This window comes from Pogoniulus pusillus, chromosome 1 (genome assembly GCF_015220805.1).
Source record: "Pogoniulus pusillus isolate bPogPus1 chromosome 1, bPogPus1.pri, whole genome shotgun sequence".
Classification (NCBI taxonomy): Eukaryota; Metazoa; Chordata; class Aves; order Piciformes; family Lybiidae; genus Pogoniulus; species Pogoniulus pusillus.
This window is the reverse complement of record NC_087264.1, coordinates 1795057-1819387: the sequence shown is the minus strand read 5'-3', so window position 1 is coordinate 1819387 and position 24331 is coordinate 1795057. Positions and strand designations below refer to the sequence as shown.

The window sequence follows — 24331 nt, the reverse complement described above, 5'->3', positions numbered from 1 at the left end:
ATGGCGTCTCCCAGCGGCAGGCGGCCGCAGCCCGGCGGGCAGGGCGGCGCTGGCGGCGGGGCCGGGCCCGGGCCCGGAGCGGCTCTGCGGGGCGCCGAGGAGGACGCCGAGGGGTTATACGTGGCGGTGGAGCGCTGCCCGCTCTGTAACACCACCCGCCGCCGCCTTACCTGCGCCAAGTGCGTGCAGAGCGGCGACTTCGTTTTCTTCGACGGCCGCGATGCCGAGAGGTACCGGCGGCCCGGGGGGTGGGAGCGGGACACGCTCTGCGTCCCCTGCTGTAGTCGCTGGGACAGCCGCCCCGGCCCGCGGGCGCTGGGCAGCCCCTCCCCCGCTGCTCATGGGCCGGGAGTGCTGGGGGGGGCGGCGGCGGCGGCCCCGGTGTGCGGTGCCGGCGGCGGTGTGCGGCGGTGGTGGTGGTGGCGATGCCGGTACCGGCGGTGTGCGGCGGTGGTGGTGGTGGCGATGCCGGTGCCGGCGGTGTGCGGCGGTGGTGGTGGTGGCGATGCCGGTACCGGTGGTGGTGGCGATGCCGGTGGTGGCGGTGGCGGTGCCGGTACCGGCGGTGTGCGGCGGTGGTGGTGGTGGCGATGCCGGCGGTGGTGGCGGTGGCGGTGCCGGTACCGGCGGTGTGCGGCGGTGGTGGTGGTGGCGGCGGTGCCGGTGCTGTGCGGTTCGCTCTCCTCCGCTCTCCCGCCGCTGCCCCCGGGCGTGCGGCTCGGCGGTGCCCTGTCCGGGACGGTGCCGTCGCTGCTGGCCCCACCGCGGGGCCGCTCCTTGCGCAGCTCTGTCCCGTACCGGTTGGTGGTGATGGCTAAGAGGGGCTCCAGCGGGGGGCTGCGAGGGTGCTGAGGGGACAGGAGCACTGCCTGGTGAGGAGAGGCTGAGGGCCCTGGGGCTGAGAGTCTGGAGGAGAGAAGACTGAGAGGGGATTTGATCAATGTTCATAAGGGGGCTGGGGGTCAGGAGTGGGGGACAGGCTCTGCTCACTGCTCCCTGGGATAGGACAAGCAGCAATGGGTGTAAGCTGCAGCACAGGAGGTTCCAGCTCAACACAAGGGGAACTTCTTGACTGGAAGGGTCCCAGAGCCCTGGCACAGGCTGCCCAGAGAGGTTGTGGAGTCTCCTTCTGTGGAGCCTTTCCAGGCCTGTCTGGATGTGTTCTGTGTGCCCTGAGCTAGATTGGATTGTCCTGCTGTGGCAGAGGGGTTGGAGTGGATGATCTCCTTGGGTCCCTTCCCACCCCTGACATCTGTGAGCCTGGGATGTTAGTGGTGACCGTTGTGGCCTCTCAGTATTTTAAAGGGGCCTTCCAGAGAGCTGGGGAGGGACTTGCTGGGCTGTCAGGTAGGGGTAGGGCTGGAAGGAATGGAACAAAGCTGGAAATGGATAGATTCAGACTGGATGTTAGTAAGAAGCTCTTCAGCAGGAAGGTGATGAGAGGCTGGACTGGGTTGCCCAGGGAGGTGGTTGAGGCCCCATGGCTGGAGGTGTTTGAGGCCAGGCTGGCTGAGGCTGTGTGCAGCCTGCTCTAGGGTAGGGTGTCCCTGGGCATGGCAGGGGGGTTGGAACTGGCTGCTCCTTGTGGTCCCTTCCAGCCCTGACTGATTCTATGGTTCTGTGATCATTAATAATATTAAATACAACATCCCATCTTTCACTTAAGTGTAGCTGTGGTTGGCAGGAGCTCTGGACAGTCCATGGTGTAAGCACTGCACACTCAGTGTGTTACATGTCCTTTTGTTACGTGGTGTTCTCTGGGTCGTTGACTGGTTTGGGCTGGAAGGGACCTGCAGGAGGGCTGGGGAGGGACTATGGACAAGGTCTTGTAATGACAGGATGAGGAGGAATGGGTTTGGAGTGGCAGAGGGGAGATTGAAATGGGATGTTAGGGAAGGGTTCTTTGCAGTGAGGGTGGTGAGACACTGGCACAGGTTGAGGGTGCTGAGACACTGGCACAGGTTGCCCAGGGAGGTTGTGGAGCACAGAAGCACCCAACGTGATCTTTGATCACGTTGGGTGCTTCTGTGCTCCACAACCTCCCTGGAGATGTTCAAAGCCAAGTTGGATGAGGCCTTGAGTGACCTGTTCTAGTGGAAGGTGTCCCTGCCTGTGGTGTGGGGTTGGAACTGGCTGAGCTCTGAGGTCCCTTCCAACCTAAGCCATTCTATGGTAAATATTAGCTAGTTCCAATTTCTCTCTGCTTTGGCACTGGTTGAGGGTGAAGAGACGCTGGCACAGGTTGCCCAGGGAGGTTGTGGAGCACAGAAGCACCCAATGTGATAGCCCTAATCATCATCAATTATTAGTCTCTGCTGCCAGGCAAGCAGCAACAGAAGAAGGGGACAGAGTCTGAAGCTGTGCCAGGGCAGGTCTAAGCTGGATGTTGTTAAGAAGTTGTTGGCAGAGAGAGTGATTGGCATTGGAATGGGCTGCCCAGGGAGGTGGTGGAGTCTCTGTGGCTGGAGGTGTTGCAGCCAAGCCTGGCTGGGGCACTTAGTGCCATGGTCTGGTTGCTTGGCCAGGGCTGGGTGCTAGGTTGGGCTGGCTGAGCTTGGAGCTCTCTTCCAACCTGCTTAGTTCTATGAAACCAGCACAATTGAGACCTTAGCCTGTTTCTGGGTGAGTTCTCTTCCTCTTCTTCTGTTTTTGTTTGACATGAAAAGCTGTGTCATGGAACCACAAACTGTGTTTAGTCTTTCTACAATAGACAGGAATCTTCTCTGTGGGAGGCTGCTCAGACTCATCTGCAGCTTTCATGGGGGAAAATAGAGGTTCTTTGGGGTGTTTTTTAAGGAAAGCTGTTTTTTCTCTTGCCCCTTTCATAGCCTTAGGATTTCAGCCGAAGATCAGGCTTAATTACAGGCATTCAGCTGCAGCCTTTGTTGCAGTGGAGCAACTGTCATTCTCTATTAACCGAGGCTTAACAAGTTTCACAGGCTCTTGGAATCATACTGGAAAAGACCTTTTTAGGTCGTCAAGTCCAACCATTATCTTACTGCCGAATCTGGTGCTAAAAAACGTCCCTCAACCACTTCTCTTCATCTTCTGAATACCTTCAGGGATGGAATTTCAGCCACCTGCCATAGGAGGAGAGGCTGAGAGAACTGGCTTTGCTCAGCCTTGAGAAGAGAAGGCTCAGAGGAGAACTTATCACTGTGTCCTAGTACATTAAGGGTGGCTAGAAGGACGATGGAGGATCCCTTTGTACAAGGAGGCACATTGAAGAGACGAAGGGTAGTGGGTGCAACTTCCTCCTGGTGAGATTCCAAATGGCATCCAGAAGATACTTTTCACCATGAGAACAGTGAGACATTGGAGTCATCTGCCAAGGGAAGTAGTGGCCCCTACCATTGGTCACCTTGGCAGGCTGTTGGACCTTCCCATTTAAACTCCACTGTTGCCTAGAAAGATTCAAGCAGTATCATAGAATCAAGCAGGTTGGAAGAGAGCTCCAAGCTCAGCCAGCCCAACCTAGCACCCAGCCCTGGCCAGTCAACCAGACCATGGCACTAAGTGCCCCAGCCAGGCTTGGCTTCAACACCTCCAGGCACACAGACTCCACCACCTCCCTGGGCAGCCCATTCCAATGGCAAATCATTCTCCCTGTGAAGTTTGTGCCTACTGCTCTAAGGAAACATCCTTCCATCAACAGTGATCTGGTGATGGCTACCAGAAGAGCAACCTAAGCCACTTTGCTGAAACACATGAGCATGACATCCATTGGCATTCAGTCTGCTGTCTACAACTACCTGAAGGGAGGCTGTAGCCAGGTGGGGGGTGGCCTCTTCTCCCAGGCAACCAGCAATAGAACAAGGGGACACAGTCTCAAGTTGTGTTGGGGGAGGTCTAGGCTGGATGTTGTTAGGAAGTTGTTGTCAGAGAGAGTGATTGGCATTGGAATGGGCTGCCCAGGGAGGTGGTGGAGTCTCTGTGGCTGGAGGTGTTGCAGCCAAGCCTGGCTGGGGCACTTAGTGCCATGGTCTGGTTGGTTGGCCAGGGCTGGGTGCTAGGTTGGGCTGGCTGAGCTTGGAGCTCTCTCCCAGCCTGCTTGATTCTATGGTTCTGTGGCCTCAAAAATCATCTAGTTCCAACCCTTCTGCCAAGGGCAGGGACACCTCACATTAGATCCAGTTGCTCAGAGCCCCATCTAGCCTGGCCATAAACACTTCCAGGGATGAGGCTTGCTCCCCCTCCCTGGCAGCCTGTCCCAGTGTTTCAGTTTCTTGCAGTGCCAGCGTAGAGGGGGTGGATCAGCGCTGACCGCACACCGTGGCACAGTCACGCAGGGACAGGGGCTGGGTTTCAAGCCCTGTTTACTGCTCTCCTTATTTATTGGTTTGGTTTATGCCTTCTAGTAGTACCTGGGTTAATTTTAGCCCAGCCTTATGGCTGGGGCTGGATGAGGCTGCCAGGGTTCATGCTGGATGAGGCTGCCTGGGTCATGCCAAGGGCTTCTCTGCGTGACTCACTCCTAGGTGTGGCGTGAGAAGTGCAGAACGTGGGAATGCCTGGGGTCACTCAGGCCTCCCGTTTGTCTCTTGGAAGTTGTGCAGACTGGGGGAAGGATTGTTGGTCTCTCTTTGTGAGAAGGAAAGACAGCATTATGCCTTGTGTCCTGTGCTGGTTCCTCTTTAGAGTTTTCTGTGAGCTCCCCTGGTAGGAAGAGAGATGATTTCAGGTTGTAGCAGGGAGAATTATCTCAGTGTTCTCCCCACCAGGCTGTTGTGCTGGTTTGAAATAAAAGCTACAGTAACATGGAAGTTGTTCATATGTCTGGGGTGGGGGGGAAGAAATCACACCCTGTATATCTGAGGGGGAGAGCCTGAGGAGCTGTTCATCTTACTCATTGAAGTGTGGCTACAATTAAGGATGAGTTGTCCGGAAGTCCTCCACTAAAGTAATCCCTGGCATTCTTCTTTTCATCACTAATGTGTTGTGCATTCAAAGGCTGAACTGCCATCTTGGTGCTGGTTTCATCTTGGAGCATTTCTTGCTCCTAGGAGTATACTCCAGCCTGTCATAGTACTCCAGCTGGGGTCTCAGCAGAGCAGAGCAGAGGGGAGAATCCCCTCCCTGGCCCTGCTGCCCACACTGCTGCTGCTGCAGCCCAGGCTCTGCTTGGCTTTCTGGGCTGCAAGTGCACACTGCTGGCTCCTGCTGAGCTTCTCCTCCACCAGTACCCTCAAGTCCCTCTCCTCAGGGCTTCTCTGCAGCCACTCACTGCCCAGCCTGCATTGGTGCTTGAGATTACCTTGGCCCAGCTGCAGGACCTTGTACTTGGTGTTGTTGACCCTCCTGATCTTGGCTTGTGCCCACCTCTGCAGCCTGTGCAGTGCCTCTGGATGGATCCCTGCCCTCCAGCCTGGCTGCTGCACCACACAGCTTGGTGTGGGCAGCAAACCTGCTGAGGCTGCACTCAGTGCCTCTGTCCATGGCACCCACAAAGATGTTGAACAAGACTGGTCCCAGGACTGATCCCTGAGGGACTCTGCTTGTCACTGACCTGAGCTTGGCCATGGAGCCATTGGCAGCCAGTTTGCATTTTCTGAGGGTTGCTGTCATAGTTGATCTGAAGCTTTATTTCTTTGCCTGATAGAAAGGCTGCAGATAAATCATAGAATCAGTCAGGGTTGGAAGAGACCACAAGCATCATCTAGTTCCAACCCCCCTGCCATGGGCAGGGACACCCTACCCTAGAGCAGGATATGTATATATAGGTATGTATCTGGCTGGGGCACTTAGTGCCATGGTCTGGTTGACTGGATGGGGCTGGGTGCTAGGTTGGACTGGATGATCTTGGAGGTCTCTTCCAACCTGGTTGATTCTATGATGAGCTTGGAGGTCTCTTCCAACCTGGTTGCTTCTGTGACATATGTATATATATATATATATATATATATATATATATATATATATATATAGGGGAAAAAAAGAGTTAGATGATGCAATGCAATTAAACTCAGAGCTATATAAAGACCCCCACCATCCCTGGGGGTCTTCAAGAAAAGACTGGATGAGGCACTTAGTGCCATGGTCTGGTTGACTGGCTAGGGCTGTGTGATAGGTTGGACTGGATGATCTTGGTGGTCTCTTCCAACCTGGTTGATTCTATGATGAGCTTGGAGGTCTCTTCCAACCTGGTTGCTTCTGTGACATATGTATATACATATAGGGGAAAAAAAGAGTTAGATGATGCAATGCAATTAAACTCAGAGCTATATAAAGAAATGGAAGTGTTTGCTTGGCAGAAACCTGCCCAGGGAGCTTGCAGGAGCAGTTTGCCATGGCTGCTGAAGCGCCTGGGGAGCTGTAGCTCTTGCAGCCTTTCACCAATATGTCTCTCATCCCTCCCCAGTGGGAAACTTAATTTAGCCCCAGATGCTTGACAGATCATTCAGCTGTTTGTTTTTTTTTGCTGATGGGATGGACATCATTTGGGTAATTGTGTTTAGTCAGACCCTGTGCCCATTAATCCAGCTCTGCAAACAGGGCTTGCCCAAGTGCCACGTCTGCGTCCCGCTGCGCCAGCCGAGTGGGGTGTCTCTGGGCAGGGCTATTTTTGGCTGCAGCCAAAGGTCAGGGGTGCAGTAGGTGCACACTGCCTTGGTAAACAGCAGCCTGGTGCAGTGCACTTTGGTCATTTCCATGCTGCCTGCTGGGGTGAGGAGACACAGAAACAATGAACAGGCTGGGCTGAGCAGGCAGGCTCCAGTTGTACCACATTCCTCTGCCTCACGCCTGGCTTGTCCTGCCAAGCACCCACGGCTGCTTTGGGTTTGTTTTGGGTGGGAAGGCAGGTATTTATAGAGGACTACAAAGGTGGCAACGAGTAGTTTTGGTGTTGTTTCAATGCTAATCTCATCTGGAAGGGTGATTACTCACTTTCTGAACCCCAGGTTAGTCACTGAGCTTTCTGATTTCTGCACTGTGACGAAAGAAGTGAAGCATTTTGAAGTTCTACTTGAAATCAAACCCACAGAGCTGAGCAGAGGGAGGCAGAAGATGCCATCCTACAGGCTTACTGCAGAATTCTTTCTAAATAAAGCTTAGATGGCCCTGAAACAGAGGACTTGGTGGGGTTTGCATCAAATGGGAGACCTCTCTTAAGATGAAACTGTAAATTCATCTTCATCGAGAGGGAAATCAATCAATTACTGCATCTAGTTCTGGAGCTCCTAGGACAAGAGGAATGTGGAGATGCTGGAGTGTGTCCAGAGCAGGGCCAGGAGGATGCTCAGAGGCTGCAGCAGCTCTGCTGTGAGTACAGACTGAAAGAGTTGGGGCTGTGCAGGCTGGAGCAGAGGAGGCTCCCAGGTGACCCTATTGTGGCCTTCCAGCATCTGAAGGGACCTCCAAAAAAGCTGGGGAGGGACTTTTGAGGGTGTGAAGGAGTGCCAGGAGTGGGGGGAATGGAGCAAAGCTGGAGGTGGGGAGATTGAGACTGGAGGTGAGGAGGAAGTTGTTGAGCAGGAGAGTGGTGAGAGGCTGGAGTGGGTTGCCCAGGGAGGTGGTTGAGGCCCCATGGCTGGAGGTGTTTGAGGCCAGGCTGGCTGAGGCTGTGTGCAGCCTGCTCTAGGGTAGGGTGTCCCTGGGCATGGCAGGGGGATTTGAACTAGGATCTGAGGGTACTGGTAGATAGTAGCTGAAGATGAGGCAGCAGTGCCCAGGTGGGCAGCAGAGCCAATGGCATCCTGGGCTGGCTCAGGAGCAGTGTGGGCAGCAGGACAAGGGAGGTTCTTCTGTCCCTGTGCTTAGCACTGCTCAGGCCACACCTTGAGTGCTGTGTCCAGTTCTGGGCTCCTCCATTCAAGAGAGATGTGGAGGTGCTGGAGGTGAGGTTGGGCTCTGCTGCCAGGCAAGCAGCAAGAGAAGAAAGGGACACAGTCTGGAGGTGTGCCAGGGGAGGTCTAGGCTGGATGTTCTTAGGAAGCTGTTGTCAGAGAGAGTGATTGGCATTGGAATGGGCTGCTCAGGGAGGTGGTGGAGTCTCTGTGGCTGGAGGTGTTGCAGCCAAGCCTGGCTGGGGCACTTAGTGCCATGGTCTGGTTGCTTGGCCAGGGCTGGGTGCTAGGTTGGGCTGGCTGAGCTGGGAGCTCTCTTCCAACCTGGCTGATTCTCTGGTTCTACAAAAAGCCAGCAATGTGCTTACGAGTTTGCCGGTGCCACAAGCTGAGTTCCCTCAGCTTAGAGGCTCTGTTGCAATTCCTGCAAGACTCATGCTCTGGAATTCTACAAGGATTTTATCCATGTAGCCCCTCTTTCTCAAGAAGAAGACAGATAGTTGAGGTTTAGAGGCTCCCACAGGCTTCAAATGCTTTTCTCATTGCTGACAACTTTATGGCATCGTGTTGTGCGCTATGCCAATTAAAACCATGTCATCTCTTGCAGGTTTTCAGAGAAGAAAGAAAGGCTGATGCATCTTAAAAACAAACAGAGAGAGTTCCAGAACCAGTAAGTTGTATTTATTTAATGATAACAAATCCCAAAAACTCCCAGGAAATCTCAAATCAGTCTCTCTAGCAGCCTGTGGCTGGAGACAAACCTGGCCTGGATGGTCATAAAACTTTCAATCCTGTCTTCTTTCCCTCTAGTGTTTTGAAGGCTATGGAGGGGAAGGAGATAACTGATCAGCTGGTGAGTTGTTCCAAGTGTCCCCCAGTTTTCACACTCTCTGAATTCCTAGATCTCAGAGTTTAAGGTTACAGTTTACCTGGAGGGCATTGTATTGCGTTTCCAAAAAGCCCCTGCTAAGCAGAACTGAAATCGGCTCTGCAAGCAGAGTGCTCCAAACCATCTACTTTTCATTTCCTCCTGGAGAGTTGTTCAATAACTCCTTTTGATTGACTTCACAGTAAGCACTGGGTTTGTTTGTGGCATCCTTCTGTGCACAAAAAGGTGCATGAAATATTTATTTGCTGGCCTGATCCAGTTAAGAACATCCTTCTACTTTTGCACTGAAGCTGCTGGCTTTGTTGTTAATCACCAGTGTGGGTTTTGAAGCAGTTTGTGCCCTGGAGTTGCCTGAATGCTCTTTTTTTTTCCAGAGATGGAAAATCATGTCCTGCAAGATGAGGATCGAGCAGCTGAAGCAAACCATTTGCAAAGAAAATGATGAAATGACAAGATGTGAGTAATGCTTTGTGCTTCTGTGATGTGGAAACCTCCCTGCCTCAGAGTGAAAAATCAATTGCTGCTTCTTGGATGTGACTGTTAAGTTTGTATAAGTGGTGAATTGCCAAACCATCACTTCTTAAATCCACTTGAAGGCAAATCCGTGAGTGGGTCTCAGCCTCCTTCTGCTGGGGTTTTAATTAGCAAACAAGAGACATTATTCAGCTGGATGGAGATCATTTTGCAACAGCTTTCAGAGTAAATGCTTAGCAGCCTGTGACTCTGGCTTTGTCCCTAGAGAGAGCTTTATTCAGTGTAGTGTTTCTGATCACTTCCTCTTGATAAAGAGGAGCAAACAGCTCTGCAGCTGTTAAGAGTTTTATGTCACTGATGAATTTTAACCCACACCTGTCCAGAAACCCTAAAATGCTGTTTGAGCAATTGTCACTGAAATACAGAGTCATAGAATGGGTTGGAAGGGATCTTTAAGATCTGCTAGTTGCAAACCCCTGCCATGGGTAGGAACACTTCCTACTCAACCAGGTTGCTCAAGGCCCCACCCAACCTGGCTTTGAATGCTTCCAGGCTTGGAGCCTCCATATGTTCTCTGGGCAAACTGTTCCAGTGCCTCACAGGGAAGAATTTCTTCCTAATCATTCAACTAAATCGAGTTTAGAATCACAGAATCAGTAAGGATTGGAAGGGGCCACAAGGATCATTTAGTTCCAACCCCTCTGCCATGGGCAGGGAGACCCTACCCTAGATCAGGCAGCTTGCTCCAGTTTGAAACCATTGCCCTTATGCTGTCACTATATGCCTTTCTACAGAGTCCCTCTCCAGCTCTCCTGTAGTGCCACTTCAAATATGGCACAGCCTGGTGAGTTGCTACCATTCCCTGGCATGAGTTTTGAAAGCCATCACAGTTTTTACACGTGAGGGATTTGCAGGGTCATTTTCAGGAGAGAATATGCAGTACTCTTTACAACCTACATGCAAAGGAGAAATAGGAAGCCTCTTCAGGAGCATATTGATTGAATCAGGAAGGTATTTTTATCATAGAATCAACCAGGTTGGAAGAGACCTCCAAGCTCATCCAGCCCAACCTAGCACCCAGCCCTGGCCAGTCAACCAGACCATGGCACTAAGTGCCTCATCCAGTCTTATATAAGAATATATCTATATATACATATCCTGCTCTAGGGTAGGGTGTCCCTGGGCATGGCAGGGGAGCTGGAACTGGCTGATCCTTGTGGTCCCTTCCAACCCTGACTGATTCTATGATCTATCTGCAGCCTTTCTGTCAGGCAAAGAAATAAAACTTCAGATCAACTATGACAGCAGGTCTCATAAAATCACTGCCTCTGGCACAGCTTGAGGCTGTGTCCCCTTCTTCTGGTGCTGCTTGCCTGGCAGCAGAGCCCAACCCCACCTGGCTACAGCCTCCCTGCAGGGAGCTGCAGACAGCAATGAGCTCTGCCCTGAAACTCCTCTGCTGCAGGCTGCACACCCCCAGCTCCCTCAGCCCCTCCTCATAGGGTTTGTGTTCCAGGCCTCTCCCCAGCCTTGCTGCCCTTCTCCGGACACCTTCCAGCACCTCAACATCTCTCTGCAATGGAGGAGCCCAGAGCTGGACACAGCACTCCAGGTGTGGCCTGAGCAGTGCTGAGCACAGGGGCAGAATGTGAAAGATAGAGGTGGTTAACTCACTGGCTGTAGAGCATCTGTTTGTGGAAGCATTACTGCAGTCAATTACTTTGTAGGAGACTCAGCAGATGCTCTGGAAAGATCTTTTCCAAGCCCCAGCACGCCTGACGCGTAAAGTAAAACTCAGGCAGATGCAGCACACAATCTCATCTCACTTTGTGACTGGGAAGGCAGATAGTCAGTGTCCCCTGTGGTGACAAGAAGTCTGCACTGTTGTGATCCGAGTGCTTGAAGAGCACATCCATGAGTGCAAAGCCCAAACAGCTTCTGTTAATAGCACCAGTGGTGCCAGAAGCGCTGAGTGGAGATGCTATCTGCACTTGATTTTTGGCTGCAAGCAATGCATGCCTTTCTGGCCAACCCCATGCAAACCTGTGCAGTCAGAGCTATTTCTGTCATAGGGATTACCTCATCACAGTTTAATTAAAACTGTGAAGTCTTGGCTTTTCTGCTCCAAGCCCAAAAGTAGCTGAGGAAGGGACAGGGGAATATTAATGCCAATTGCAGTCTCTTTGGAGGTCCTTCAGGGAAGATTAAGAAAGGGCTACCACTGAGCAGATGAAAAGGCTAAAGGTTTAGCAGGGGTTGTGTTTCAAGCTGCTGTAGGTCCTGTTCTCTATAAATCTTACAATCAAGCAGGTTGGAAGAGAGCTCCAAGCTCATCCAGCCCAACCTAGCACCCAGCCCTGGCCAAGCAACCAGACCATGGCACTAAGTGCCCCAGCCAGGCTTGGCTTCAACACCTCCAGCCACAGAGACTCCACCACCTCCCTGGGCAGCCTATTCCAATGCCAATCATTCTCTCTGCCAGGAACTTCCTCCTCACATCCAGCCTAGACCTGCCCTGGCACAGCTTTGAGGCTGTGTCCCCTTGTTCTGTTGCTGCTTGGCTGTCAGCAGAGCCCAACCCCACCTGGCTACAGCCTCCCTGCAGGCAGCTGTAGACAGCAATGAGCTCTGCCCTGAGCCTCCTCTGCTGCAGGCTGCACACCCCCAGCTCCCTCAGCCTCTCCTCACAGGGCTGTGCTCCAGGCCCCTCCCCAGCCTTGCTGCCCTTCTCCAAACACCTTCCAGCACCTCAACATCTCTCTTGAATTCAGGAACTCAGAATTGCACTCAAGTGCAGCACTCAAGGTGTGGCCTGAGCAGTGCTGAGCACAGGGGCACAAGAACCTCCCTTGTCCTGCTGCCCACACTACTCCTGAGCCAGCCCAGGATGCCATTGGCTCTGCTGCCCACCTGGGCACTGCTGCCTCAGCTTCAGCTCCTCTCTCCCAGCACCCCCAGCTCCTTCTCTGCCTTCCTGCTCTCAGCCACTCTGGCCCCAGCCTGTAGTGCTGCTTGGGGTTGTTATGGCCCAAGTGCAGAACCCTGCCCTTGGCCTTGTTCAGTCTCATCCCCTTGGCCTCTGCCCACCCATGCAGCCTGGCCAGGTCCCTCTGCAGGGCTCTGCTGTCCTCCAACAGCTCCACAGCTGCTCCTAGCTTGGTGTCATCTGCAAACTTACTGATGCTGGACTCATATTGTCATCATCATTATTGTTATTATTGATTATAATATTACAATAATAATTATGTTATAGCTATTATAATATAACATATTATTATTATATAAATCTATTATAAATATATGTATAAGCAGCAACAGAACAAGAGGACAGAGTTGAAAGTTGTGCTGGGGGAGGTCTAGGCTGGATGTTGTTAGGAAGTTGTTGTCAGAGAGAGTGATTGGCATTGGAATGGGCTGCCCAGGGAGGTGGTGGAGTCTCTGTGGCTGGAGGTGTTGCAGCCAAGCCTGGCTGGGGCACTTAGTGCCATGGTCTGGTTGCTTGGCCAGGGCTGGGTGCTAGGTTGGACTGGCTGAGCTTGGAGCTCTCTTCCAGCCTGCTTGATTCTATGGTTCTGTAATATTTAGTATTTATATAAAATATAATATTTTTATTATCTATAATATTTTCTTATGTAATACTTATTATATTTTAAATTATAGTAATTCCCAATGATGATTTTGTCATTATTACTTGTGGCTCTTGGAAACATTGTCAGTGCTGTTCTGATGCTCACTCTGAGCAGCTCCCCGCTCCGTCTCCCAGGGCTAACAGCTGCTGCTGTTTCCACAGACGCCGAAGGGCTCCTGAGGGTCAAAGAGGAGAACCAGAAGCACTACCGCCGGGCTCAGCGGCACCAGGAGAAGAAGGAGAAGATCCAGAGGCACAACCGCAAGCTGGGGGACTTGGTGGAGAAGAAAGCCTCTGAGCTGAGAGGCCAATATGAGCACCTGGCCAGCCTGCGGCGGATGCACATCCTGGAGCTCACCTCAGTCATATTTCCCATTGAAGAAGTGAAGACAAGCACAAGGTAGCATCATAGGATTGTGGGGTGTGGCACTTTGGAAGGGCCCCACAAAAGTCATCTCGTCCACCCCCTCTCTGGGGTATCCCCAGGGAGATCAGGTTGCTCAGGAACCCTGTCAGGTTTGCCCTTGGGTGTCTGCAGCAGTGGAGATGTTCATGGTACAGAGGGCTTGTCCTTTTGGACTCCTTGTGCTCAACTGTAAACACAGAACCACGGGGGTGGGGGTTGGGAGGCTTCTCTGGGGATACAGTCTCAACTTGTGCCAGGGGAGGTCTAAGCTGGATGTTAGGAGGAAGTTGTTCGCAGAGAGAGTGATTGGCATTGGAATGGGCTGCCCAGGGAGGTGGTGGAGTCTGTGTGGCTGGAGGTGTTGAAGCCAAGCCTGGCTGGGGCACTTAGTGCCATGGTCTGGTTGGTTGGCCAGGGCTGGGTGCTAGGTTGGGCTGGCTGAGCTTGGAGGTCTCTTCCAACCTGCCTGCTTCTATGATTCATATAATTAGTCAGGGCTGGAAGAGACCACAAGAGGCAGCCAGTTCCAACCCCCCTGCCATGCCCAGGGACACCCTACCCCAGATCAGCCTGCCCTTAAACACCTCCAGCCATGGGACCTCAACCACCTCCCTGGGCAACCCATTCCAGCCTCTCACCACTCTCATGCTCAACAACTTCCTTCTTGCATCCAATCTGAACCTCCCCATCTCCAGCTTTGCTCTATTGCCTCTAGTGCTGGCACTCCCTGACAGCCCAAAAAGCCCTCCCCAAACTTGAATGAATTAGTCCAAACGCCTGCTGAGGCAGGGTCACTCACAGCAGCCCTCTGCTCCCACACCTTCCCCAGCAGTGAGTCATGGAAGTCTAAGCTAGCCACTCTGGCTGCCTTAGCTTCCTTGGGAAGGAGGAGGTGTTTCTCAAAGGCACAGCATATGACTGAAAAGCAGAAGTCCCAGAGAGAGGAGTCTGGAGGTGCTAACCTCCTCCAGCCCAAGACATCTGAGCTATGTGCCCCATGGTGCATTTTCTGGAGAGAGGTAATCACAAGCCCCAGAACAAAGGGAAGAAGTTTTGGGAGTAAGGAGTTCTGCCAGGAGTGTTTCTATGGGCATTTTTCTCTCTCTGGAATCTGGCTGTGTGCCTTCCAAGTGCACCTCTGACTGTGGTTTTAAAGCTTCTCTGAAACCACTCTGTTCCTCTTTGGCTGCTCCAGAGATCCTGCAGATGTGTCTTCTGAGAGTGACAATGCCATGACCTCTAGCACTGTGAGCAAGCTTGCAGAAGCCAGGAGAACCACTTACCTCTCTGGGAGATGGGTGTGTGATGATCATAATGGGGACACCAGCATCAGTATCACAGGTCCTTGGATAACCCTTCCTAATAATGGAGACTACTCAGCATATTACAACTGGGTGGAAGAGAAGAAGACTACACAAGGACCAGGTAAGGAGCAGTATGTGGGTAGGCACCTGGAATACTCTGGAAGCCATAGAGCTTGCATGCCAGCAGAAGGGGACTGGACTACTGGGGAGCAGTAGTCCAGTCCATTGGTTGTCACCCAGACAAACTGCAGTCAGAAATAAGTAGCAGTATGGAGATTAGTCCAATTAAATCCTCCTTTGCAGGGAATGCTCCCTGGGACACAGCCTGGTGGTAGCAGGGAGATCAAGTTAATTAGTCACAGTTTTGACATGGTTCACACGGTGCCATTTTAAGAGGAATTCCAAGAATTACTATTTTCTACCAGCTTCTGACAGGTCTCACTGTAAATGATTGCTGGATTCAGGCTGTTCTCAGTACTTCCAAATGCCATTTTCCAGAGCAGACTTGAGGAGCACATTATCACTCCCACTGAGGCTTCATCTGAAGGAAGACTCTCATAGGATGTTTCCATTTCTTTCAGACACAGAACATAACAACCCTGCTTATACCATCAGTGCTGCCTTGTGCTATGCAACTCAGCTTGTTAACACTTTGTCTCTCATACTTGATGTCAACCTTCCCAAGAAGCTCTGCAACAGGCAAGTGGATGCGAGCCTCTGAGGGGCTGAATCAGTGACCAGTTTTGACTGGTTTTAGTGCAGTTTGGTTTGCAGGGCAAAGTCATGAGTTGGAAGGGCTTTTATGGTGGTGGCTGATGGCTTGGGAAGCTTTGGGCTGTTAACTTGTGGAGGGATGGAAGGATTTTAGACCACAGTTAACAGTCTCTCCCTCCTCTTTTTTTTTCCCTCCTGAGAGTGTAGCCCAACCAGCAGAGTCGAGTGCAAGAGCTTTGTTAATTGGCACATTCAACACCCTCAAATTGGAAATTAAATATGACAGTTCATTGAAAAGCACTTTGAGTTTATGAGACTCTGCTGTGCTTCACAAAATCCCAGCCCAATTTGGCAGGTCTTAGTCATCTTGAATAACTCCACTATGTTAAGTGCTGGAGAACAAGGCCTTTTATAATTTGGCATGCCAGCAGTGTAATTCTCCTTGGGATAAAAGACAACTGGGGAACATACCTGGCTGCCAGACATCTGGGAGTGTGCTGTGTAAAACCCCTCTTGTGATGGGGGGGGAATGGGTTTTAATGTCTACATGGAACAGATGGGATCTGTACAGAAGTACTGAGGGAGCTGGAGCTGTAGACCTGAGCAGTATTCCAGGGAATGCAAGCATGCTGCTGAGATGAAGTGCAGGGGTCTGCACTTTGGCCACAACAGCCCCAAGCAGCACTACAGGCTGGGGACAGAGTGGCTGAGAGCAGGCAGGCAGAGAGGGAGCTGGGGGTGCTGGGAGAGAGGAGCTGAAGCTGAGGCAGCAGTGCCCAGGTGGGCAGCAGAGCCAATGGCATCCTGGGCTGGCTCAGGAGCAGTGTGGGCAGCAGGACAAGGGAGGTTCTTCTGCCCCTGTGCTCAGCACTGCTCAGGACACACCTTGAGTGCTGGGTCCAGTTCTGGGCTCCTCAATTCAAGAGAGATGTTGAGGTGCTGGAAGGTGTTTGGAGAAGGGCAGCAAGGCTGGGGAGGGGCCTGGAGCAGAGCCCTGTGAGGAGAGGCTGAGGGAGCTGGGGGTGTGCAGCCTGCAGCAGAGGAGGCTCAGGGCAGAGCTCATTGCTGCCTGCAGGGAGGCTGTAGCCAGGTGGGGTTGGGCTCTGCTGCCAGGCAAGCAGCAACAGAACTAAGGGGACACAGCCTCAAAAGTTGTATCAGGGGAGGTCTAGGCTGGATGTGAGGAGGAAGTTGTTGGCAGAGAGAGTGATTGGCATTGGAATGGGCTGCCCAGGGAGGTGGTGGAGTCTCTGTACCTGGAGGTGTTGAAGCCAAGCCTGGATGAGGCACTTAGTGCCATGGTCTGGTTGGTTGGCCAGGGCTGGGTGCTAGGTTGGATTGGATGAGCTTGGAGGTCTCTTCCAACCTGGCTGAGTCTATGATTCAATGTGGTTAAAACAGTGTTTGCCAAAGGGAGGGCACAGAAGTTGTGTAGAGACTCTGCAGGGTTTTTTTATGCCGTTATTTGTGGTGCTCAGCCTTCTGAGAAGGGATAACTTGGGAGCAGAAAGTGATGCAAGGTTTAAAATGAGAGCTGAAGCAGTTTGGACAGAGAATCTTGGAGTGTCGTGCAGTTTATATCATCAGTCCTGTTAAAACCAGCGAGGCCAAGGCAAGCAGGGAATCACAAAATCAGTCAGGGCTGGAAGGGAGCACAAGGAGCAGCCAGTTCCAACCCCCCTGCCATGCCCAGGGACACCCTACCCTAGAGCAGGCTGCACACAGCCTCAGCCAGCCTGGCCTCAAACACCTCCAGCCATGGGGCCTCAACCCCCTCCCTGGGCAACCCAGTCCAGCCTCTCACCACTCTCATGCTCAACAACTTCCTCCTCACATCTCTGAATCTCCCCACCTCCAGCTTTGCTCCATTCCCCCCACTCCTGGCACTCCCTCACAGCCTCAAAAGTCCCTCCCCAGCTGTTTTGTAGCCCCCTTCAGATCCTGGAAGGCCACAGGAAGGTCCCCTGGGAGCCTCCTCTGCTCCAGCCTGCACAGCCCCACTTGTAGCAGAGGACAGACTTCTCTCCAGCATTGCTCACTGATGAAATGCTCACAGTCTTGCTGGGTGAAAAATTAATCTTCTGAGCCCTCTAAAACTGGCTGTGGAGTTCACACAAGTGTTTGCTGCACAAGGTATTGACTCTGGGATGGGTTAGGAAGCCAGGGCAGGGAATGCTGGTTTATTTTCACAGCATTTTGCTTTTTCCCTCACTACATCTGTTTGTGTTTGATGTTTCCACAGTGAGTTCTGTGGAGAGAACCTCAGCAGACACAGGTTCACACGGGCAGTGAAGAAGCTGAATGCTAATATCCTTCATCTTTGCTTCTCTCAGGTAGGGGGGATGCATGTTTGGGTTCATGAAGTAGCTTTTAAGATACCAGTTTCCTCCAGTGACTGATCTTGGCTTTGTTTCCTTCCCTTCCCTGTGGCAGCATGTGAATTTAGACCTGTTGCACCCACTGCATACCCTCAGGAACCTTATGTACCTGGTCAGCCCAGACACTGAGAACTTGGGCAGGTAAGAAAAGCAGCATCTCAACTCACCTCTCACTGACTGAATCCCTTTTTGAAGCTGTGCAGTTTTCTTGCTACTTATGGGAGAAGTTCTTCTCTTTTGCTGTGCCTACAGATAAGTCCTCAGCACATCAGAAATCGAAGTAGTTAAAAGAACAAAACCTAAGAGAATAGAGAAAGGTTGCCCTGAGTAGGAAATGGGACTCCAGAGATGTCTGTATGCTCAGCCAGGGGCTTTGTAGCTGGTGATGGGCATGTTTCTCCTACACTCAGAAGCAGGAACACCTTCCCTCCAGCAAACAGCAGCACATATGGTTTTAAGCTGAGGGAGAGTAGGTTTAGACCTGATCTTAGGAAGTAATACAGTACAAGGGTTTTGAGACTCTGGAATAGGTTGCCCAGAGGAGTTGTGGATGTCCCTTCCCTGGAAGCCAGAGAGAAAGGGAGCTGGGGGTGCTGGTAGAGAGTAGCTGAAGATGAGGCAGCAGAAGAGAGCTCCAAGCTCATCCAGTCCAACCTAGCACCCAGCCCTGGCCAAGCAACCAGACCATGGCACTAAGTGCCCCAGCCAGGCTTGGCTTCAACACCTCCAGCCACACAGACTCCACCACCTCCCTGGGCAGCCCATTCCAATGCCAATCACTCTCTCTGCTAGGAACTTCCTCCTCACATCCAGCCTAGACCTCCCCTGGCAAAAATTGAGGCTGTGTCCCCTTGTTCTGCTGCTGCTTGCCTGGCAGCAGAGCCCAACCCCACCTGGCTACAGCCTCCCTGCAGGTAGTTGTAGACAGCAATGAGCTCTGCCCTGAGCCTCCTCTGCTGCAGGCTGCACACCCCCAGCTCCCTCAGCCTCTCCTCACAGGGCTCTGCTCCAGGCCCCTCCCCAGCCTTGCTGCCCTTCTCTCAACACCTTCCAGCACCTCAACATCTCTCTTGAATGGAAGAGCCCAGAACTGGACACAGCACTCCAGGTGTGGCCTGAGCAGTGCTGAGCACAGGGGCAGAAGAGTGCTGCCCACACTGCTCCTGAGACAGCCCAGGATGCCATTGGCTCTGCTGCCCACCTGGGCACTGCTGCCTCAGCTTCAGCTCACTGTCCTCCAGTACCCCCAGATTCCTTCACACGTTCCAGTGACAGGCACAGTTTAGTTTGGGAGGTTCTCCTACCCCTTTAGTGGCCCTAGTGAGGCCACATCTGGAGTTCTGGGTCTGGTTCTAGGATGCACAACTCAAGAGAGACAGGGAACTACTGGACTCCTTCCAGTAGAGGCTGCAAAGATGCTGAGGGGCCTGGAGCATCTCTGTGAGGAGGAAGGGGCAGCTCTTCTGCTGTTTAGCTTGCGGAAGAGGAGACTGAGAGGGGATCTTCTCAATGCCAATCAGTATCGTAGAGGGTAAGAGGATATGGGGCCAGACTCTTTCCAGTGGTGCCCAGGGATAGGACAGGAGGGAACAGGCACAAAGCTGAATCCAGGTTTCCTTGCTGTAAGGTTGCCCGAGAGGTTGTGGAGTCTGCCTCTCTAGATTGCAATCCTGCCTGGACACTGATCCTGGGCAAGCTGCTGTGGCTGACCCTAGAGTGGCTGATCTCTAGAGGCACCTTCCAACCCACACCATGCTGGGATTCTCTGTGAAATTGTCACTAGAGGTGAGCCTGAGAGGTGACTCCGTTCCAGCAGCTTGCTAGAGACAAAACACAGGCTACTGACTGGCCTTACAGACACCAGTGGAAGGAGAGCCTGAGCTGGGCTGACCTGAGTTGAATTTACCTAATTACCCCTGAGAAGGAGGGTGGGGGTTCTCTCTTCCCTCACCTCACCCTGTCAAGGCTGTAATGGATGTTTTCATCAGGCAGAAGTTACTGGGCCCAGGACAGGGTGAGCAGGTGGAATGTAATGGCCTTTGTTATGGAGGAGGTCAGTGAGATGATCTCATGGTCCCTTCTGGCCTTAAACCTGATGACTCTCTTCTTACGTTGCCTTGTTAAGCAGAATGCTTTGCCAGAAGGCAACGCTCCCATTCCTTTGTGGATTAGGAAAGAGGAGCCTTTGATGTCTCAGCTGTCTGGACTTTGCAGCAACTACCAATCTTTCTTTTCCTTTAGATACCCAGAGCTGCCCCAGTCTCCTCTGTCAGCTGCTATTGCCAGATTGAGGTCGTTGTGCCAAGCATTAATTGTCTGGATTACAGTTTTCCATGCTAAATCACTGCTCCAGGCTGCTTCTCCCTCGAGGGCTGAAGAAGCTCTCTTGACCACTGTTCAGGTTTTGTTCCTGTTCACTGAGTGACTTTGTGCTATGGAATGAACTTTGGCAGTGACATTGCTTTTCAGTGGTGCCCAGGGACAGGCCAAGGGGCAGTGGGCACAAACTGGAACCTAGGAGGTTCCATCTGAACAGGAGGGAAAACTTCTCTGCTGTAAGTGTGCTGGAAACCTTGAGCAGGGGCTTTGCCTGGAGAAGTTGTAGTCTCCTCCTCTGGAGAGATTCCAGACCCACCTGGACATCGTAAATCCTGGGCAACCTGCTGTGAGGGACCCTGCTTTAGCAGGGGGTTGGATGATGTGAGGAACCCAAAACTGTGTCCAGTTCTGGGCTCCTCAATTCAAGAGAGATGCTGAGGTGCTGGGATGTGTTGAGAGAAGGGCAGCAAGGCTGAGGAGGGGCCTGGAGCACAGCCCTGTGAGGAGAGGCTGAGGGAGCTGGGGGTGTGCAGCCTGCAGCAGAGGAGGCTCAGGGCAGAGCTCATTGCTGTCTGCAGCTGCCTGCAGGGAGGCTGTAGCCAGGTGGGGTTGGGCTCTGCTGCCAGGCAAGCAGCAAGAGGAGAAGGGGACACAGCCTCAAGCTGTGCCAGGGCAGGTCTAGGCTGGATGTTGTTAGGAAGTTCCTGGCAGAGAGAGTGATTGGCATTGGAATGGGCTGCCCAGGGAGGTGGTGGAGTCTCTGTGGCTGGAGGTGTTGAAGCCAAGCCTGGCTGGGGCACTTAGTGCCATGGTCTGGGTGATTCACAGAATCAGCCAGGCTGGAAGAGAGCTCCAAGCTCATCCAGCCCAGCCTAGCACCCAGCTGTGGCCAATCAGCCAGACCATGCACTGAGTGCCCCAGCCAGGCTTTTGGGCTGGATTTTGGGCTGGCCAGGGCTGGGTGCTGGGTCGGACCAGATGATCTCGGGGGTCTCTTCCATCCTGGCTGATTCTACAAGTCCTGCTCTGGGGAGATTCCAGACGCACCTGGACGCTGTGACTCTGGGCACCCTGCTGTGAGTGACCCTGCTTTGGCAGGGGGTTGGGTGGTCCCTCGAGGTCCCTCCGTGCTGGCTGCGGGGCTCTGCCCTGGCGCCGGCTCTGGCCGCGGCTCTCGGCGCCCTGCAGCTGCCTGCCCCTGCCCGGGGGCGGCTGCGAGCGCTGCTGCCGCCTGGCGGTGGCCGCGGGGAACAGGCGCAGCTGCCTGTCAGGCGCCTGCAAAACGCCTTAGGTCGGAAGGGACGTTTAGAGGTCATGGAGCCCAACCCCTTTGCAGCGGGACCTCTGCAGCTAGAGCAGGCTGCTCGGAGCCTCATCCAGCCTGACCTGGAATGTTTCCAGGCATGCGGCAGCTGCCACCTCTCTGGGCAGCCTGGGCCACGCTTTCACCACCCTCAGCATGAAGAAATTCTTTGTTCATTCCCTGCTCTAACCCTCCCCTCTTGGTGGTTGGAAAGCATCACCCTTGCTGTGTCACAGCCGGCCCTGATGTTCAGCCAGGACCTCTGGAGGTCCATCCCTTCACCCCACTCTGAGCAAAGCCAACTAGGACTTGTTACTGGGGACCAGTGGATGCAGCCATCTGCCTGCAGCACAGGCTCCACAGCCTCACTGGGCACCCTGCCCCTGGGTGTGTGTGTGTGTGACCAGCCTCACTGGGCACCCTGCCCCAGGGGCTGTGTGTGTGTGTGTGTGTGTGACCAGCCTCACAGGGCACCCTGCCCCAGGGGCTCTGTGTGTGTGTGTGACCAGCCTCACTGGGCACCCTGCCCCAGGGGCTCTGTGTGTGTGTGTGACCAGCCTCACTGGGCACTCTGCCCCTGGGTGTGTGTGTGTGACCAGCCTCACTGGGCACCCTGCCCCTGTGTGTGTGTGTGTGACCAGCCTCACTGGGCACCCTGCCCCTGGGGCTGTATGTGTGTGTGACCAGCCTCACTGGGCACCCTGCCCCTGGGGCTGTATGTGTGTGTGACCAGCCTCACTGGGCACCCTGCCCCTGGGGGTGTATATGTGTGTGACCAGCCTCACTGGGCGCCCTGCCCCAGGGGCTGTATGTGTGTGTGTGTGTGACCAGCCTCACTGGGCACCCTGCCCCTGGGTGTGTGTGTGTGTGTGTGTGACCAGCCTCACTGGGCACCCTGCCCCAGGGTGTGTGTGTGTGACCAGCCTCACTGGGCACCCTGCCCCAGGGTGTGTGTGTGTGACCAGCCTCACAGTACTGAAGAGCCTTGAGACGATGGTCAGGGTGGAATGCTGCCATGGGATGTCTCCACCGGTGAGCTGTGCCAGCCCAGCTCTGCAGCCTTCACCTTCCCTTGGCTGGCAGAGCTGCAGATGTCCGGACCTGGTTAGGGCTCGCCTTTGAAAGCAAAAGCTGCTGCACATCCAGCTGCGGTTCCCCCGGGCTGGCAGCTGTTGTCGCAGGCTTGCTGTGTGTGTGCTGGTCCCGCGGGCAGAGCAGGACCGCTCTGGCGCTGCTGCTGCCGGGCCGGAGGGCAGCGGTGGCTTCCCTGGCTGCCTGCTCTCGCCTCGCCCTCTCACGGCGCAGTGCTCCCAGCGAGCTGCTCCCTGCCGGCTGATAACCAGGGAGGGCTCTGAACTCCGCTGCTGTCGGCATGAGGGAGCAGGGTGCTGCAGCATGCTCAGGGCTCATACCAGCACAGGGGCAGTTGTCGCTGGTGGGCTGACAGCTTTGGGTCCACGTTCTCTGCCCTCTGGATGTTCATAGGATGGCTTAGGTTAGAAGGGACCTCCAGGACCATCCAGTTCCAACCCCCTGCCATGGGACACCTCCCACTAAAACAGGTTGCTCAAGGCTTCAATCAAAAAGATCATCTTCTCCAACCTCCCCACATGGGCAGGGACAAGTCTCAGCTAGACTCAGCTGCTCAAGGCCTCATCCAGCCTGGCCTTCAACATCCCCAGGCAGGAGGCAGCCACAACTTCCCCGGGCAACCTATTCCATAGAATCACAGAATCAGCCAGGTTGGAAGAGAGCTCCAAGCTCATCCAGTCCAACCTAGCACCCAGCCCTGGCCAATCAACCAGACCATGGTACTAAGTGCCCCAGCCAGCCTTGGCTTCAACACCCCCAGGGACGGTGCCTCCACCACCTCCCTGGGCAGCCCATTCCAATGCCAATCTCTCTGTGAAGAACTTCCTCCTAACATCCAGCCTAGACCTACCCTGGCACAACTTGAGACTGTGCCCCCTCCCCGGAGGTTGTTCAGGGCTGAGTTGGATGAGGCCTCAAGCAACTCGGTCTGGTCGAAGGTGTTCCTGCCTGTGGCAGAAGGGTTGGAGCTAGGTGATCTTGAAGGTCCTGTCCAGCCAAAACCGTTCTGTGATTTACAGGTCTGGGCCTTTTGAGATCAGTGCTGACCTTGAGGACTCCATGGAGTTCGTGGATCCCAGTGCTGCTGGGGAGACAGACGAGAGCGGAGACGAGCACGTCAGCGACGAAGAGACAGACCTGGGCACGGACTGGGAGAACCTGCCGAGCCCCAGGTTCTGCGACATCCCCTCCCAGCAGGCGGAGATGCTGCAGAGCCAGAGCACGCAGGCGTCCCAGCCCATCGCCAGCAGCAGCAGCGCCGGCGGAATGATCTCCTCTGCCGCTGCCTCCGTCACCTCCTGGCTGAAGGCATACACCGGACACCGCTGAGCGGCGCGGGAGAAGGCTCGCAGCACCTCTGCAAGGAGTCCCTCCCCGACAACGCTGTAGTAAACCTTCACATATTCAGTGAGTAGTGCCTGGAACAAAGCAAAGGTCAGACTTGTGTTTTGTGAACCAGAGAACCCTTCTCCTTTGCCCGAGGTGACTGCGGCAGTGCCGGTTTGTACATTAGCTAGCTCCCTTCTCCCGGAGGATCCCGCCCTGGCACTCGGTGCCCTGCTTCTGGCTGCAGAGAGCAAGGACCCAGCAGCCTCCAGCAGCCTCCAGCAGCCTCCAGCAGCCTCCAGCAGCCTCCAGCAGCCTCCAGCTCTGCTTCCTGAAGAAGGAAAGAGCTTTTGGAGTGTTTGGATCCGGACGAGCGCAGAGGGAAGGCTGCCGAGCGCGCGGCCCGGACGCTGGCGCAAATGCAGCCCACGTTTTCTTAACTCCTTAACAGGGTTTCTTCTTTTGTGTGTGTTTTAAACCTTGTCCTGCATAATGCAAAAATGCCTATTTCTACTTTTGTTTTTCACCCCAGGACCTGAGAATTCTGCGTTTTTAACGTGTTTTCTAATCTCTGTTGCCATCTTTTTAATACAAAGAGTCGGCGCGGACGGGAAGTCACGCAGCAGATTCGCTCTTGGTTTAGGGTTTGGTTGTGAATCTTGACCCGGTTTTGCTGTGGGGAAACTGGCTTGTGCCATGCTGCTTCCGCTGGTA

The 24331-nt window shown here is 53.8% G+C and overlaps 1 protein-coding gene across 1 annotated transcript; it reads left to right on the top strand.

Annotated features, from left to right (window-relative positions):
* ATG14 (autophagy related 14) lies at positions 1–23902 on the top strand. Its single transcript, XM_064147834.1, has 10 exons — positions 1–230; positions 8392–8454; positions 8595–8637; positions 9048–9129; positions 12938–13175; positions 14377–14606; positions 15067–15184; positions 17442–17532; positions 17633–17718; positions 23311–23902. Exons 1-10 carry the CDS (start codon positions 1–3, stop codon positions 23618–23620), a joined length of 1491 nt encoding a protein of 496 aa, XP_064003904.1. The 3' UTR covers positions 23621–23902.
* The last annotated feature ends 429 nt before the right edge of the window (positions 23903–24331 follow it).